The sequence below is a fragment of the Ammospiza caudacuta genome, chromosome Z (genome assembly GCF_027887145.1).
Source record: "Ammospiza caudacuta isolate bAmmCau1 chromosome Z, bAmmCau1.pri, whole genome shotgun sequence".
In the NCBI taxonomy this organism is placed as follows: Eukaryota; Metazoa; Chordata; class Aves; order Passeriformes; family Passerellidae; genus Ammospiza; species Ammospiza caudacuta.
In genome coordinates this window covers 45,081,556-45,099,475 of record NC_080632.1, presented here as the reverse complement: position 1 = coordinate 45,099,475, position 17,920 = coordinate 45,081,556, and the positions used below count along the sequence as shown (strand labels likewise).

Genomic DNA, 17,920 nt, shown 5'->3' with positions numbered 1-17,920 from the left:
CACACTGACTATCTGAAACAGTGCCCTTGAACTGGCAGGAGCCACAAGGTCCATTTTTTCTCAGCACTTTTAATCCCCTTCAGTCACAAAGTGAACTGGTTAGACAGCATGGCCTTAAGTACCAGAAGAATGTAAATGATGCTAATCTGTGTTATCCCCCATCATCCAGGGCCACGCTGCACTTCCAACAGGGAGTGCAGAATTGAAATGGATAATTTCACTGTAAGAATAACAGATCTCTGAACTTCTGTATCACTCACCTGAGCTGGGACTGCAAAGTTAGCCGTTTCCTGAGGGGGTGTATTTAACCACCACTGAATACAAGGAACAGCAGCATGGACTTTTAAGACATATATACTGGTTGTGGAGGACTGTAGCATATGTTGTCCACTGAAATAGCATCTGTTGGCTTTAATATGTAAAGTGCTTTGATTGTATTTGATCTTGACAGGGTGTGAAATCCTTGCATGCACTTTTCAACTGATCTATTTATTAGACATAAAGAACATACTGTGTGGATTAGGCATGATTTTTGAAACTGAATCACAATTATATCTCAAAACTATATGGTCTGATTTAAAGAACTCACCTTTAAAACAATGTTTTCTAGTACTTCCTTTGTAAAAATCCCTCCAAGTAATTCTTACAGTAAGGCTGATTGTAAATTGTTCACCTGTTCCTAGGAACTTTATTCAATGAATAAAATCTACAGAAAAAATTTGAACTGTGTAACTTGAGGAAACTGTAATAGGCTTCAGCATATACAAATAATGTGACATATACAAATAATATGACATATACAAAAAATGTATATGTCATACAAAAAAGACATATACAAATGTGACATACTGGAAATGTTAGTTAATTGAGCAAGAGATAACCTAGTTACACTTTCTATGCCTAGTCAGTACTGCAGAGGCCACTGGAGCAAGTAAAAAGGGAAGCCATTGTACTAGAAGGTGGGAAGAAAAAGTATTCCTCTATTGAGATACTAAGGCCTGGGGACAAGAAATGTCATATTGGTGGAAAGTGTGCTCTTGTAATCACAACATGCGCTGCACATTTCCTGCAGTGAGTGTTATCCTCCAACACTCCATCATTTTTGCATAGTTAAGAGTCTGAGCACAATCCTTTGCCAATGGTTGAGAGCAACAAGCCATAAATTGCAGAAAACACTGCATCTTGGCCTAGCAAATGCAATGCTGTGATCAACTGCACTTTTTACCTAGGCACCACAACAAACACAGCACCTGTACCAACCACACTGGGAAACTGAGAAGTTGCTTCCTCTTCCTAGAAGTGTACAATACATCAAAAGCTTGAAATGATTACAACAAAACTGTTTTTTTAAGATTGCAAGAAGAATTCAGAAAATAACTGTACAGAAATTTATACAACATACAAAGGCAGAGAAAGAGAAAATGGAGAAAAATTCTGGAAGCAGACAGCATTGTTAGTCTAAGGAAAGAATAAAAAGATGCTCAGAAGCAGAATTCTGAAGTAATTTCTAATTAAAGAGACAAAAAGCACTCTCCTGAAGTCCATCTGCAGTGGGTTGACCCTGGCTGGATGCCAGGTGCCCATCAAGCTGCTTTATCACTCCCCTTCTCAGCTGGACAGGGGAGAGAAAGTACAACAAAAGTCTCATGGGTCAGGATAAGGACGTGGAGACATCAGCCACCACACACCATCAAGGGCAAACAGACTCGACTTGGGAAAAATTCAATTTAATTTCTCGTCAATCAAATCAGAGTAAATAGGATAATCAGAAGTAAGGGAAAACATTTTACAACACCTTCTCTCCATGTCTTCCTTCTTTCTGGGCTCAATTTTACTCAAAAATTGTCTTCCTCCTGCAGATGCACAGGGGGATGGTGGAAGGAGGTTGTGGTCAGTTCACCTCAGCGATCATATAGATCATAAAACTGTAAATAGTGTCATGCTGTGCAGTTGTTCCTTCCAATAAATAAAATGTAACAAAATGACTCAACACTTGCCAGTTTGGAGAATATACCAAATTATTTAGGGACACTGCCAGGGACCAGATTGCTGATGACAAAACTGCTGATTACCATGGAAACCCTGGCAGGTGTATCCACATGCACCAAGTAATTTCACTGGCTGTGCCCTTAGCCTGCAGGAACTGCATCTCTAAGATGGAAGTCAGCATGACTGAACTGAAATGAAAAAGCAGAAGTCTGCTAAAGTTTGTTTGCTAAACAACTGCCTTAAGAGTGGTTTATGACTGTTAACAACTTCAGCTGGTTACAAAGCTGCAAGAAGTTCACAGCAGTTAACAAATGGCAAAACTCAGGTTACAAACCACAAAAATTTGTCGAACTTATGTTACTTCTGTATCATTTCATCCTCGCATCCCATGCTTTATACACAAAGACTGGTCAATAGCAGATGTTCAGGAGGGGTGGAACATCTGTCCTGTGAAGAAAGGCGGAAAATATTGAGATTGTTGAGCCTGGAGAAGAGAAAGCTCTGAGTCAACCCTCTGGTGGCCTTCTAGTTCCTAAAGGGAGCCCGCAAGAAACATGGAGAGGATCTTTTTATAAGGGCATGAAGTGACAGGACCAGAGGGGAATGCCTTTGAATTGAAAGAGGGTAGATTTAGATTGGGTATTAGGAAGAAATTCTTTACTGTGAGGCTGCCAAAACACAGGTTGCCCAGAGAAGTTGTGGGTGCCCCACCCTGGCAGTGTTCAAGGCCAGGCTGGAAGGGGATTTGAGCAACCTGGTCTGCTGGAAGATGGTCCTGCCCATGGTAGAGAAGTTGGAACAAGATGAACCCCAAGGTCCCTTCCAACCCAAACCACTCAATAATTCTGTGATTTAGAAAAGCACCATAATCTCCTTCCCTATGGGAAATCTCAGGCACTGTCTGGAGTTATGTGAAGAAATGTTGGCAAAAAGCCACCAGGGCAAGTGACCTTTGTATATTCAGATGCTCAGGGCAGTGCCTGTTGGACATATCTGTATACCTCCATGGTTTCTTGTGTCTGCTCAAGAACGGGGTTTGTGTGGCCTTTTGGAAGGGGTTTTGTGATCTTGCCGCACATTCATCTAAAACGCAAAAGGCTTCCAAGATTAATGCATCACCTCATCAAGGTCTACAGCTGTCTAAAGAGTGTGAAGGAGATGGATCCAAGCTCTTCCTAGTGGTGCCAAGCAGGAGAACAAGAGGCAGTGGGCAGACACTGATGCACAGGAAGTTCCACCTGAACATGAGGAAGAACTTCATTGTGCAGTGACTGAGCGCTGGAACAGATTGCCCAGACGGGGTGTGGAGTCTCCCTCCCTGGGGATACTCAAAAGCTGCTGGACACAGTGCTGTGCCGTGTGCTCTGGGATGACACTGCTTGAGCAGGGAGCTTGGACCGGTGGCTGACTCTGGTCCCTTCCAACCCAACCCATCCTGGCGCTCTGGGACTCCATGAAGGGCAGCAGAGGAGCAGGACAGTGAATCAGGCGAGTTCACCCATGTTTGTCACTTCATCCTGTCAGAAGCATCAAATACCCCAGCGAGGGAGGATGGAAACAGCCCCAGCCAAGGGAAATCTGCTACTCAGAAAATATTTTGGTGCTCATTCCGCTTCAAGAAATAGCTGACGACCGTCACAACAAAATGGCAATAACTGTAATAACTGTAATGTGGTAATACGCAATATGGTAATATGGCAAAAGGTAATAGCATAAATCTTCTCTCACAGTCGGAAGACAGCGAGGTAAAAGGCCAGTAAATATTTCACTTGCCCGCCGTACGAGGCCGCGCAGTAACACCGGCCCGACCCTCACGGCGCACCCGCTCGGCCATCGACTGCTCCGGCCGCGCCCGGCCCCGCCCGCCGGCGGGCGGGTGTCCGCGCGGAGCTCGATTGAGCAGCCTGTCGGTCAGGTGCCGCCCCGCGGGTGCCGCAGGAGGGCCCGCACCGGCCCCGCGCCCGCTCTCCATGCTGCGCTGGCTGATCGGCGGCGGCCGGGAGCCGCAAGGCTTGGCCGAGGTGAGACGGCTCTCTGCGGAGCCCTGCGCTTGGGGCTGGTGGTGCCGTGAGGTCGGGATGCGCTGGGCCATGGCCGTTCCCGCTGGGTGGATCTTGGCCCCGGGATGCGCCGTGCTCCGGGCCGGGTCTCGGCCTGCGAGGCAGTCGGACTGGTAGAACGGATTACGGGTGTCCTGGAAGAGAAACAGGGGAGCTGGGAAAGCACAGAGACGAATCTCAAGGCCTTCGTCTACGTCTGGGCACTTGAGTTCAAGGAGGACATTGAGGTGCTGGAACCTGTCGGGAGAAGGGGAACAGAGATGGTGCCGCGTTTGGACCACAAGTCCTGTGTGGAGTAGTTGAGGGAGCTCGGTTGGTCTTATCCTGGGAACAGGGAGGCTCAGGAGAGATATTGTCCCTCTCTCCAACTACCTGAAAAGAGGGAGTAGCCCTGGGGGTTGGTGTCTCGTCCCAAGCAGCCAGTGACAGGATGAGGCCACAGTCTCAAACCGCCCCAGGGGAGATTCAGGCTGAGCATCAGAAACAATTTCTTCACAGAAAGAGTGATTGGATATTGGAATGGAGTGCTCAGGGAGGTAGTGGAATCACCATCCTTCGAAGTGTTTAAGGACTGGACTTGGCGCTTGGTGCCGTGGTCTAATTGACAAGGTGGTGTTTATCATAGGCTGGGCTCGTTCTCAGGCGTCTTTTCAAACCTAATTGATTCTGTGAACAGCAGAACGACCGAGCTAAGCTCCTGCTTTGCGGGAGTTATGGTGTGTAGCTTTCATGCAATTCTTGCAAGTTCTGCTTTCAAGACTCTTGAGATCGATAATGTAAGTTATAGGCAGTAAGTTGTTATTTATGTGTCACAGTAGTTTGTAGTAGCTTACCAGCATTTCTTCTTAGTACCTCATCCATGAAATATGCCTTGTTGCGGAGTGTACTATACAGTGACATACTTGCTGCTGCTCAGATTAAGAGTGATGTTACTGGATTAGACGGAGAAATTTCTGGAATTTTCGTGTCTCTCAGTCTGCTGTAGTTCTCAGCATGGATTTAACAAGAGTTAATTAAAAGTATTGCTGTGCTCCATGCACTTAGTGCTTTTGTAATCTAGGCATGTATGAGGAAATAATTATTCTTCACCTGCTGTTCATGAGCAAGTTATGCCAATATTATGGTTTACTTTAAAGGTCAGTACTTAATTTGGGTCTGCACCAGGTTGGAATGATGATGTGTGGAAATACCTCTGACTTTTGTCATTGGTCAAAATGCCAATTGGATGCAGTCACATTTGCAGGTTTGTGTGCAGTTGTTTTTAGAAGGAGGGTAGGAAATACGATGCAGTTTTCTAAGACGCGCTAGAAAACCGCATTATTGTGTGTCCCTCAAAGTTTGACTTCAGCTTTGGTTTATATCCTGTGATTTAATAAAGCATGAGCACAAATCAAGGTGTGGCCCGCTTCTTCCATTCTGCCATTAATGCTTCGGTTAAATCCAATCCTCAGGACTTTTGTTCTCATTGTTTTACTCTCACACAGTTGTGGAACAATAGTACTAATTTTGCTTCTCAGCTGAAAATCTGAAGAACGAGTATTCCTGAGGGTTAGTCCCTAGACTTTTCCCGCCCTGCATGGTGTAATATTGTTTCATTTAATAATCTTCATCACCATTAGTTCTTCAATAGGTAAGAAAGCCCACAGCAGTGTGTGGGCTGTGGACTTACAGTGCTTGTTTCCTGTGCTGTGACTTCAGGCAGGTGTGTTAGAGTGGCATTGCACTGGGTGAATAGAGGAAGCCTCTGGCAAAGCTGTCCTAAGTTTGTGAGATGGAAATTTCTCCTTACTTGTTTCTTTATTTTTTTTTTTTTAACTGTGGAATCAGAATCTCTTCAGTTGGTGGCCAGCCATGGTGTTATCTCAGTCATGGTGGCTCTGGTGGTGGGAGCATTTCAGTGCAGGAGCATCGTGGTCTATAGGAGCTGATCTGTCATGCTCCATGATCCATAGATCAGTATTCCTATGTGCTCTCGTATCTGTGTTTTTCATGAATAGCTTTTGAAAATCCTACTTTTTAAATGCTTCACATCTTGGGAAGTTTTGAGGTTGACATGAATTTTTTTTTCCTGATTACTGTAATGTTACTTGCAGGTCATGCATAAAAGTATGCGTGTTGGGAATAGAGTCCATTAACATCAGTGTCCAGATTTTACCTCCAGAAATTTGGTGTTGGTACAGGAGAGTCCAGTTAGTAGTTTGTACAAAAAAATAGATTTCTTCAGAGAAAGAACATTCATGTAACCCAACACTTGGGTAAATATTAATGAAGATCTGAAGAGAGCATAACTTGTTGTATGACATTTCTGGGGAAAAAGATGTTATTTTGTTCTCATATATAAGTGCCTTGTCAGCCCTGTAATTTTCAGTATTCACAGGGATTGTTAGAATTAAGATCAGACATAGTGTTCAAAAGAAATAACAGCATCTTGTATTGAATAGGAAGCAACATCAGACTGTACAATTGGGATGTTAATGATACCAATTCTGAGTTTTTCAGAATGGTGTTAAAATTGTTTCCTAAATGCTTGTTTTCTGACTGTAGTATTGGTATACTGAGATTTCCCTAGGATTTTTAGAACTCTAACTTTTTAAAAGGAGTGTTTGGATTAGCTTATAATGGATGAACTCCAAGTTATTTAATTTGTTATTACAGTCATGCAGATTCTACTTGCATTATTTTAAAGGGGAACTGCTGTTCTCATGTGATTGAACAAAATGAGGAACAGTTGCTTCGTGAATTGCATCAGGTAGCATAAAACCAATATAAAATCACAAGGGCTTCATTTAAAATTAAGAACTCTTCACTTTGAAAATAACAGCAGGTTTATTTCCATCCATATTTATTAACTATGTCGTTATTAATTCCCAAGGAATAATGTCATAGTACCAATATCAAAGTAATAGAAAATAATTTATTAATCCTGCAAGAAAAAGTTCAAGTTTCTGAGGATGACAAGTTTGTCTTTCATGTGGTGTTACGTGTCATGTGATGGATGTTGCACAGTGTTCTGTAGTTGCTGTTTTTACAATGTACATTCAGTTGAAATTCTCAAAGAAAGGACAGTCTTGGAAATAGTATGTTGTTGACTGTTGTGTAAAATAAATCTAGGAGGGAGAGAGTGCTGTCACTGTTTAGATGGTTAAAAAAAAGTCTGGCAAGTTGTTTCAGAATGTTTAAGATCTTAATTACAAAAAGGTTGTCTTGAAATAAAATGACGATTGAAATTGGCAGAACTATTCTGCCTTAAAAATGCAGCTGTATGCAGTATTTTATTGACCCCTGCCTAGTGATCAGCTTGCTCCAAGTGATTGATTGTTCTTTTAATTAATAGTCTAGTTGGGGGTAATTGCAGATGCTGTTCTATAAAATGATTAATCATTCTCTATATTTTTTAAGCAGTTTGCTGTGGTATTTTGTAAATAGAGTACCAGTGGGTGATTTACATATTATGCAACCAAACAGTATTTGTTCTTGTTTGTTTTAAATATGTTGTCTTTATATAAGATTTTGACATTGAACAGTAGATGAAAGATATGAGAGGTTCACAGCCATCTTGTAAGAGGTGTAATTTAATGAAAAACTGAATGTATGGTGAATTGAGTCATGAAGCTGGCTTCACACGACAGCTTATAATTCAGCTGGGTTTCATCTCACTGTATCAGCAATTAAATCAGTACAAAATGTTTTTGTTGAGAAGAAAATGCTATATCGTAATTTAAAATACAGTCTATAGAAAGCTATTATTTATATGAAATAACAGGAAATTATATTTTATTATTATTTTCATTAAGGCAAAATGGTATTTCAGAAACTTTGCACATGGGTCTGTATGTAGACCCATCACAAAGACCTGATGAAAATAATTATGTTAGTACAAAATAAATTTACTTCCTTTTTTATGAATTTTAGAAATCCTCTGTACAGACAATTGGTGAAGAACAAATACAGAATCCTTACACGGAGCTCCTTGTGTTGAAAGGTCATCAAGATATAGTACGATTTCTAGTGCAAATAGATGATTGCAGGTATGAAATGCCATTTCAAGTTGTTTCACAGTGTCCTTGGCAATGTGTTTGTAAAAATGTAGTAACATTTTAATCCTGTGTTTTTACTTTTGGGGGTGAGAGCTGGAAAAACTGGTGGTAAATCAAGGGATGAATACTCCCTTTTCTTGCTGTGTTACTGTATCTTTTGGCTTCTCTTTTAAGTCTTACTTTAATGAGAAAATAATGGTCATTATGTTACATTTCTCAGTACAGTTTCATTTGTTGTAAGAATTGCCTTTAGCTGATTCATCTGTTCTTTTTCAGTTTATTCCTGGTCTGAGTGCTGCCTTCTGTACATGCATAGATTCTTAAAGGACAATATGCGGTCTGCTGCTGTTCTCACAGGCTGCATGTGTCCTGTGTTTCTGAATTGAGGATAGCTGTAGTTTTACCTTGTGGTTCTATGAAAGAGTGTAATAGACTCCTGCAGATGTGCTGGAGAATTGGACGTGACATCTTCAACAATGAGTGTTGCTTTTCCTTTCTTTCTGATCTTTTGTTGCACTTCTTTTGGTGCTATAGTGCTAAACTCACTTGAGCTTTGGTTAATGCAATTTTTTTAGCTTTGCAAGATTTAAAGTTTTAGCTGCTTTATTCAGAATGACTGCTTAGTTTCAAAAGTCACTGTATGCCTGCCCTCTGCGTTACATGTCTCTTCCAGTTTGATCTGGTTCAACTTGGCATACTTCTTTGAAACTGATACTTCCTTTGTTTCTCTCCTTCAGGTTTCAGCTATATGCACCTTTCTGTATATTTCCTAACAATCTCTGTCTGTAACTTCTGAAGACTGAGTTATCTGTCTTCTGAGGACAGAGTTATCTAAAAGCTGGAAAACTGGTTAAGAAGATGAAATAATTGTATTTACCTTTGTCACTTAGGAAGTGTGACTGAGAGAATGAATTATGATAGTTGCACATTACAAACTAGTTTCTGTTCTAGTTTTATCTAAATTTACCTTGCATGTTCTTTAATTTAACATAATTCTATGAGAGAGGGAATAATTTTCTGCTTTAAAAGTAAGGTTGTAGAGTCTGTATTCAGTCATAAAATGTAGGACTCTTGACTGATGTGGAGAATTAAATAGAAAATGTTAGTGTCTAAGAACATAAGTAATAGGCAAGATTAGTTCTGTTAAGGAGATGTAGTAATTTATATCTTTTACCGATTAGACAAACAGAAGGGAAATTCTAGTATAGTCATCAATACACTGCATGAAGTTAACATGGCCTAGAGTTTGTTTTATATCTTATAGGTGTTTTGTGATGGAAGAGTCTGAAGATCCTCTTCCTCCCCATGCGCATTGATTGGAAGAGACCTTGCTAGTGGTCTCTTCCAGTTCAGAAATGCCCACAGAATCTTATTTTCTAATATTATATATATCTATATATATACATAAATAAAATTTCACAGAAGACTCCATGGAGGATTTTTAGCTTGCCACTTTTTATTTTAAAGATTATATATCTGTATCGATATATATATATATATATATATATATATATGTCAGGAAAGTTACATGCATTTTTATAACATTTATTTTTCTGTGTAGTAGTCCACCATAAGATTCATATAAAAATGGAAGAATCTTGTATGGTTTCTTCAGTCTTTTATTTCCCCAGACAGCTTAGTAAAATAACCCTTTATCAAAGTATGTTTTTCTCAAATGTAAACTGAGTATGTGTAATTCATCTTTGTAGAAACACCACAGTATTCTTAGCTTGCACATGCAGTCTTATAAAAAGAAGTCTTTTTCCATTTTGGGCTTTGTTATTTGGTGGCAGGTAAATTACTAAAGCTAAAATAATGATAATCATTGTAAAACTAAAGCCTTAGTGGTGATGTTTAAGATAGGTTGTGAAATAGTATATGGATAATGAGTGAATTGTATAGCTGGTTAGTATTCTGAGAGTTTGGGGAGTTTCATAGAGTTGTTTCAGTTGTTACTGGCAGTAATTCTAAATTCTGTTTATCAAGAATATGGTATTTTCTGTATTGTTAAACACATGATAATATTTTTCACTTGATTCTTTTCCGTATGACTAGTATTGTTACTCAAGCTTCTGAAATGTTTTTGTTTATTTTCTGCGGCTATTCCATTGTGTGGTTTTTGTCAACTATTGTAAGCCAAGTTTCACGCTTCAGGTCTTTAGATAATATCATCTTAGTGAGAATTTTACAGAAGGATTTTCTTGTTTTCTCAGTGGCTCAGCTAAAACCAGTGAGTGGAAAATTTTCTCATATTGGTTTTTGAAGATACTAAATAAATCCTCTATGAATGTAACAGAAAGCTGGTTGTTTTTTTTGGGTTTTTTCTTCTTTGCTCTTGTACTTTTTAAACATGAAGTAAGGCTCATATTGATTGGAAGATCACTAAAGAAGGCTAAGCCTCAGCAAGAGTCTTCCAAAAACTGGACTGAGATAAAATTGCAAGTAATACTCTAGCCTTTGACACATTAAATTAAACAGAAATTAAACAGAGTCCCTAGCACATTTTAAGAATAGATTTTTTTTTTTTTTTATCATTTGATCATTCTTTGCACCTTCAGGAAACAAATAAGGTTATAGATGATGGTGATCATGACTGGAAAAGACTGAGGTGACCCATGAAGACATTTTATAACACTATTGGAATTCTTAAGTCTTGTTTTTATATTAGGTATATGTTGATAATCACCTATTTAAATACACTATTTCAGTTTAGAAACTGTAATTAGGATTTACAAATGCATGTTTATAAATATACTATTTCAGTTTGAAACTGTAATTAGGATTTAAAATGCATGGTTATTCTTTAAAGACTGAATCTGATATATCTTATAAACATTTTTAGTTCTGTAAGTATTGACTGTTTTTCCATTACATTATGCTATAATGAAGTTTTCAGTTTGTTATGGTTCTTTGTTTGGTTTGTTTTTTTCCAGGTTTGCATCTGCAGGAGATGATGGAATCATATTTCTGTGGAATGCTGAGGTTAGCTGTCTTTTTTAGGGGTGGCTTGTGTGCTCTGGACAGGGTAGAAGTAGAGAAGAGGTGAAAATGTCTAGGAGCAAAAAAAGCGGAATAAATAAGAATTGCTGCAGAGCTACTGTTTGAAAATGTTTTTCTGTTAAAAAGCAGAAGTGTGAAGTTGTGACTTTAGTGACTCTTTGAAAGTATGTTCTGTGTTTGCTGTAAATGCTGAAATGCTGACTAGTTACTCAACAAATTTGTAGGAAGATCCCAAATTTGGCAGGACTTTTATATACATGTAAGATTTAAATACATTTCAGTCACTCTGTTAGTAATCCCTCTTTAGCATGACTGATTAATGGGGAGCTATCACAAAATTGTATTTAAAAGGTACCAAAGTCAGTAGGAATTAAACATTTCATACCATGCATGAACATGCCCTTAATTGCTTGCTGTGATAAAGGTCTTACAACTTTTGAAAACCTTAATAAGACATTAGTTTTATCATACAAATAGTGCTCTGTAAGTGTGACACCTGCTGTTTTGCTCTACTGCTCTGTTTCTCCATATCATTGACAACACTGTAGAGAACCGATGAACATTAGACCTAGGTTAAGGAAGTCTAGTATATGAGTTACATTGTTTAGTAAGAAGTATGAAGGGTCTGCAGTGTATCAGTCATTCAATTGAGGAAGAAAAAATTCTAGACTGTAAATTTTCTTTTAAATCTTCTGAAAAATTTCAGTGACATTTATAGTGGTCAGAAGGAGAGACTTGAAACTTTTCTTTTGAGCAGTTTCCACTAGTGCTTTCCTGGTTTTGAAAGCCTTTTATAATTCTATAATTGTATAATTTGTAAAAGTAAAGGGATTTTAGTATTAAAACCCATGTGTGTGTATATATATGCCCAGTGTTCTGAGCAGCTTGTAAACATAAAACTCATTTGGATATCCAGCTTTATGAACCGAGTTCCATTTTCTATTTCTGTAGGACTTCTATTGTGTTTGTTAAAGCAAATCTTTGCACTTTTAATTTAAAATATTAATCCACGTCTCTCAAGAAATTTGCAGTTAAAATTACCCTGTATTTTAGCTTTATGCTTGAAATGCCAATTTATTTCTGCATGTTTGTTTGTAGGGTTTTTCCATTTAACTAAAATGTTAGTAGAAGTAGCTGTAGTTGTCTAAAGCACCCACTTGAATCTATAGACAATGTGCATAGTAAATAAATCTGGCAGGAGGTTGGCCATAAATATAGGTCAGGTTTTTCCAATAGTTAAAATTAAAAAAAAATACATTTTCAATTAAGGGTTTGTCAACAAATCTGAATTGGTGTAGGATTTATTAAGAAGGATGATTAGCCAATATTTGCCTTAAAATTAAATGAGTTTTAATTGTGTTCTTAAGGGCTTTTAGAGTTTTTTTACTCAGAGAATAATTTCCGTTATGTACTACTTCTTTAAACTTACTCATAGTGTGTTATTTCATTTAAGGTCTTGAACAGTACTGAAGGTAGTAAGTAGAAAATCCTTAAATTTCTTTAGAAAGGGAAATTTTAAACTCATAGTAATTCTTGCTTTAAAAAGTCATTTAATACCTATATTTTCTGCTATTGTAGGCATTTTCCTATTTTAACCTTAGTTTTCAATGTTTTTATTTTTCAGACTGGAGAAAAACTTCATGAACTTCATGGGCACACACACAAAATTACAGCTATAGCACCATTTTCTTCATCAGATGTTGCTGAAGAAAAAACTAATTTGATTATAACAGCATCAGCTGATAGAACTGTTATTGTATCCTTTGATCTGGAGGGAATTTAAAATTCTATGGACCTTTTGTGACTTTTACTTCTAAAGATAGCACTGACACAGGCTACAGCCCATCTCAAAACTTTAAGGCTACCTATACCCACTGGGTGTAATTGGATTACACAGGGGTTTCACTAGTTATTGTTCACATGTAGATAGATCCCTTGCCACAAAAAAATGAATCCATAACAGGCCTTTTGTGAATATAAATATTTGGCCTTTATGAATATATAATTTAGGATGAATATTGAGAAGACTGTCAGGGTTTGGGAGACTGAGTCTCTGCATACCTCTCTCCTAATATGTCATTTAGTTACCAAAACAGCATTTTCATTTATGATACATAGAACCCTTTCAGTTTCCTTAATGAATAAAGACAGGTTTGGGACTGCACTAGTGGCAGACAGGTTCAAAAAGTGTCATGTTTCCATTCTACTGTAAAGGTACTGAAGAATGAATCCCTATGAATGTCTGTTGTTTTGTTTTATACATTAAGCTATCATGTCTGGATCATGGGTCATGTGGGCAGGTGTGTTAGAATGAATGGCATTGTGTTATTTAAGAATAGGTGCATAATGGCTGAGAAGTGGGCATAATTCTTAATTTGGTTTTGGATCTCTTAATACCTCAGTTTTCTTTTTGAGAATAGGTAGATCAAAGGTAGTGGTGTGACTTGGTTTTATTACTGTGTTGGAAAAGGCAGCCTACAACATTTAAAGTTTTTGTACTGTTGATGAAAAATTTAACATATTAGTGTGTAATTAAATATGTATTTCTCAGAGACCTTGATACTGTATTTCATAGTATTTACAGATTTATCTAACTAAAGCTCATGATCATTTCACTGAAAAATTCCCTGAAGAACTTTTGCAGGAGACATATATCTGTTTTTTGTTCTGCAGTGTTTGACAGTTCTTCAAAGACTGAATGTATGGTTGTCTGGAGGGAGTGATCTGTGTGTTTGGAACAAAAAATTAGATCTCTTGTGTAAGACCAGTCATCTTACTGATGCAGGTAAAAATGGAAATTACTCATTATAGCTGTTAAAGTGCAAGTAAAATTGATCTGTATACTGATGCAAAACCAACTTGGCAAATTCATTTTAATTCTAATGATAACATTATGTATTAGAGCCACTCTTTATTTTTTTTAATGTCAAATTTAATTCTCGTTTCTGAACTAAGACCGCTTTTAATGTTCTGTACTGTGTGAATTTTAGAATATCTCAGATCTCAGTAACTAGTACAGTACATTATCTTGGACTACAGGGCTAGAGCTCAGATGCTGATTTATGTGTTTGCTGTAACTTGTACCAGATCCTTTGACTGACTTTTTGTCTGATTGAGTGTGTGTTTTATTATATTTCTAGAGTGAAAATTTGTAATAGCAGAGCAGTAAAGATAACTTTTTTATTGTTAAGAATCAGTACTTTTGATGTAGAAAATGCATGTTTTGATAGGAATATAATAATCAGAAATCACTGTCAATCATGCTTTTCTGTTAATAAACTTCTATATTATCTGTCCATGTGGAGAAAATTTTTCATGTTATTGCTGTACTTTACCAAGATGCTTACAAAGCTGTGAATCACATTCAAAGGTGGAACTGATATTGGCCTTATTTTTGTCATAGAATAAAGTAGTGGTAGGCGAAGCCTCCTAAATCCTTGAGGGTATTAATACTTCTTTTGGTTCAATGTGAAATATCATGCTAAATACCAGTTGGACTGCGGTGCTTAGTATGGAGTGCTATTGAAACTTTGGTACAAGGAATCAACGGAATGTGTGGCATGGGCCCTCTCTTCTGTCCTAATCGCTGACTTCCTTTGTGGGGAAAGAGGTTGCTTATTCCTTGGGGAATTTTCTTCTAATGGTGCTTTGGCCAAGGGTGGGGAAATTTTGTGCAGGATGAAAACAGATGATAGCAAGCTGGGCATTTTATCATATGCTTTATTCTTCTTTTTCTTGCTCTGCATGTTATTTTAGAATTGTGCATACTTGAGGTAGTATCAGTATCTGTATCTGATTTTGGTACTGCCTGTGTTTAGGGCCACAATAATTGTCATGGTGTTTTTAATACTGTCCAGCATTAGAACATAAATATCTTAATTGTATTTAAAATAAAAAGATCATTTAATTTCAGCTTTACCACAAGTTTGATGTTCAGAATTCTGCTTGATTGAGACCAAAACTCCTGATCTTACCTCTGTTTGAGATAAACTGTTCATTTCTGATGCCATTTAACTTAAGTCAATAGACTTTGGTTTTGATAAGTGGAAAGTAGATTAATAAAGAATTAGCAGTTTGTTGTGCTTTCTTGTGGTCAATAAATATTCTTTTCCCCCTTTTTTCAAAGGCATCAGTGCTTTGGTTGAATTGCCCAAAAATTGTGTTGCAGCAGCAGTTGGCAAAGAGCTAAGTGAGTATCTTGCATTTTCCAGTGTTCATGCTCCTCCATAAGACCTGCTTATCAAAGACATTTTTGAAGAGCACTCTGCTGCAATTGTATAAGAAAAGTAAATGGTATTAGGGTGTAGTCAGCCACGTTTTTTCTTTGACCATTGACAAAGAGAAGACTATTCTAATCTTAATCAAGAATTTTTGGAAATATGCATGACATACAAAACAAAATGTTTCTGTATTTAGAATTATAGAATCATTAAGATTGGGAAAGACCTCCAAGATCATTGAGTCTAAGGTTTGACCAGTCACCACCATGTCAACTACCATAGAACTCACTACCATATCCAGTGATTTCTTGAACACCTTCAGGGATGCTGACTGCTCCACATCCCTAGACAACCCATTCCAATGTCTAATTACCCTTTCAGTGGATTCTTCCCGATGTCCAACCTGAACCTCCCCTTGAACAGCTTGAGGCCACTTCCTTTTCTCCTGTGACTTGTGGCCTGTGGGAAGAGGCCAATGCCCACCTTGGCATGACCTCCTCTCAGGTAGTTTTAGGAAATGATAAGGTCTCCTTTTACTCCATGCTAAACAACCCAAGCTCTTGTCTCTTAAGACTTGTCCTCCAGACCCTTCACCAACTCTGTTGGTGTTCTTTGGACACACTTCAGCACCTCAATATCTTTCTTGTCATGAGGGACCCAGAACTGAGCACAGAACTTGAGGTGTCGCCTCAAGTGGCTGTTCTGGCCTCACCAGTGTGGAGTACAAGGGCACAGTTGCTGCTCTGGTCCTGCTGGCCACACTGTTGCTGATGCAGGCCAGGATGCCACTGGCCTTCTTGGCCACCTTGGCACCCACTGACTCATGTTGGTCAAGCAGGACCTGCCTTTATTAAACCCATGCTGTCTGGGCCTGATTCCCTGGTTGTCCTGTATGTGCTGTGTGATTACACTCAAGATAATTTGTTTCATCACTTTACCTGGCACTGGCATTAGGCTGGCAGGCCTGTGGTTGCCTCAGTCCTCCTACAACCACTCGTGTAGATGGGCATCACATTAGCCAACCTCTATTTGACTGGGACCTTCCTGGTATACAAGGACTGATAAATGACAGAGATCGGCTTGGTGAGCTCTTCTGTCAGCTCCCTCAGTGTTAGTGCCACCTGTCCAGATCTGATTATGGCAATTGACATTTGTTCTTCTGGAGAAGGTCTGGAGTTGCTTACCTGAGTTGTCAGATACTCACATTCTCTAGAGCTTCCTTATCCTGGGATCTGAAGTATGAGGTATTGATGATCTCTAACTATCCAAGGCTATAATGAGTAGCTTTTATAGTACCCTTGAGATAGAAAAGAAATTCCAAGACTGATTAAAATAAAGTCTTAATTTCTGACAATATTGGTTGCTTTATTAGAGGATATTAAATTCATTGTTTTTGAATATTAATGTTTCACATAGATGAGTCCTCAAGAAAACATATTTCACTTTTAGTAACTTATCCATAAAGATGTCTGATACTTTTCAGTTCTGGTGTTGACCAGTTGTCTGAATATCAGAGTTACTAGGCTGAAGTGTTTATCCTGTATTTGCTGAAGCCTTAATGGTAACACTGAAGTAAGTGCTTCCTGTTTTTTGATTATAAGTGGCTTTTATATGGTCTCACAATGTTTAATTTGTGTCTCTGAAAATGTTGTTTTATTTAGACCTAGCTCCATCTTATTCCAAATGAAAAAACTTATTTTCTATCTTTGAAGTAATTTTTAGGCTGAGTGCTTCTAACAATGGGTCTGAAGGTTGGAGTATCCTTGAAGTAAAGCGCCTTGTTGACCATCAGGATAACATTTCATCATTAGTCAGTGTTAATGGTAAGAATAATTTTCTAATATTACTGGGTTTGTTAGTTACCAGTGGGATATTTCACCCATGGAGTTTTTATTTGAACCAAAGTTTTAACTGGAGTGAAACTTAGTAACTAGTGGATGTACCTTTTTGTGTAGCTGCAAAGGTTGTGATGTGACAAAATACAATTTCTTTGTTTATGGATTAACAACGAAATGAAACCAGGTGAGTTGTAATGTAGAAGACTCAATGTCATTGATGGAGATGGAACTCTTGGTCTTTCTATTGAGAAAGTTAAAAATGCTACTTTTTTGGTCTTGTTCCTTCTTATTCTTAAAATGGGATATGCATTGCCACGTCCCTTGCAGCTGTAGTCCTAAGGTAACTGGAGATTCTGAGTATGCAGATGTGGGCCTGCATGAAGAGCCTTTATAGAGAGGGTCTGGAAGCTGATAAGATCTGTGCTGCTCATTAGGGTGATACTGAACTAATACCTGAAATTCTGTCTGCTCTGCTGAAGGTATTGCTGGTGGGATAGAGAGTGTTTATTTATCCTTGGCTGTAGCTGTGTCTGCCTGGCTGGCACAAAGAGGCGGTATTACTGAGGTAACAATAGGCTGGAAAAAAGAAAACTTGGGTTCTATGGTACATGTTTCTGAGCTTAACTGTTGCCATTATTTTCTTCTGTTTGATTATGAAAGGAGAACATTGTTTGACTTAAAAAGACAAGATGCTACCTGCATTAAATATTGTTGTAGAAGTTCCTTTCCATGTGTGATAAACGAAGTCATGAGCAGCTACTTCAATATTGCCATTA

General features: G+C 38.3%; 1 protein-coding gene across 1 annotated transcript in view; it reads left to right on the top strand.

Moving 5' to 3' along the window:
• Positions 1 to 3,929: 3,929 nt before the first annotated feature.
• Positions 3,930 to 17,920, top strand: part of WDR41 (WD repeat domain 41) — a 29,269-nt gene continuing 15,278 nt past the window's right edge. Inside the window, exons 1-8 of the mRNA XM_058823266.1 lie at positions 3,930 to 4,010; positions 7,962 to 8,077; positions 11,020 to 11,068; positions 12,711 to 12,842; positions 13,238 to 13,300; positions 13,760 to 13,871; positions 15,213 to 15,275; positions 17,019 to 17,129. Coding sequence (XP_058679249.1) covers positions 3,960 to 4,010; positions 7,962 to 8,077; positions 11,020 to 11,068; positions 12,711 to 12,842; positions 13,238 to 13,300; positions 13,760 to 13,871; positions 15,213 to 15,275; positions 17,019 to 17,129 — 697 coding nt within the window. The 5' untranslated portion in view covers positions 3,930 to 3,959. The remainder of the gene's footprint in view (positions 4,011 to 7,961; positions 8,078 to 11,019; positions 11,069 to 12,710; positions 12,843 to 13,237; positions 13,301 to 13,759; positions 13,872 to 15,212; positions 15,276 to 17,018; positions 17,130 to 17,920) is intronic.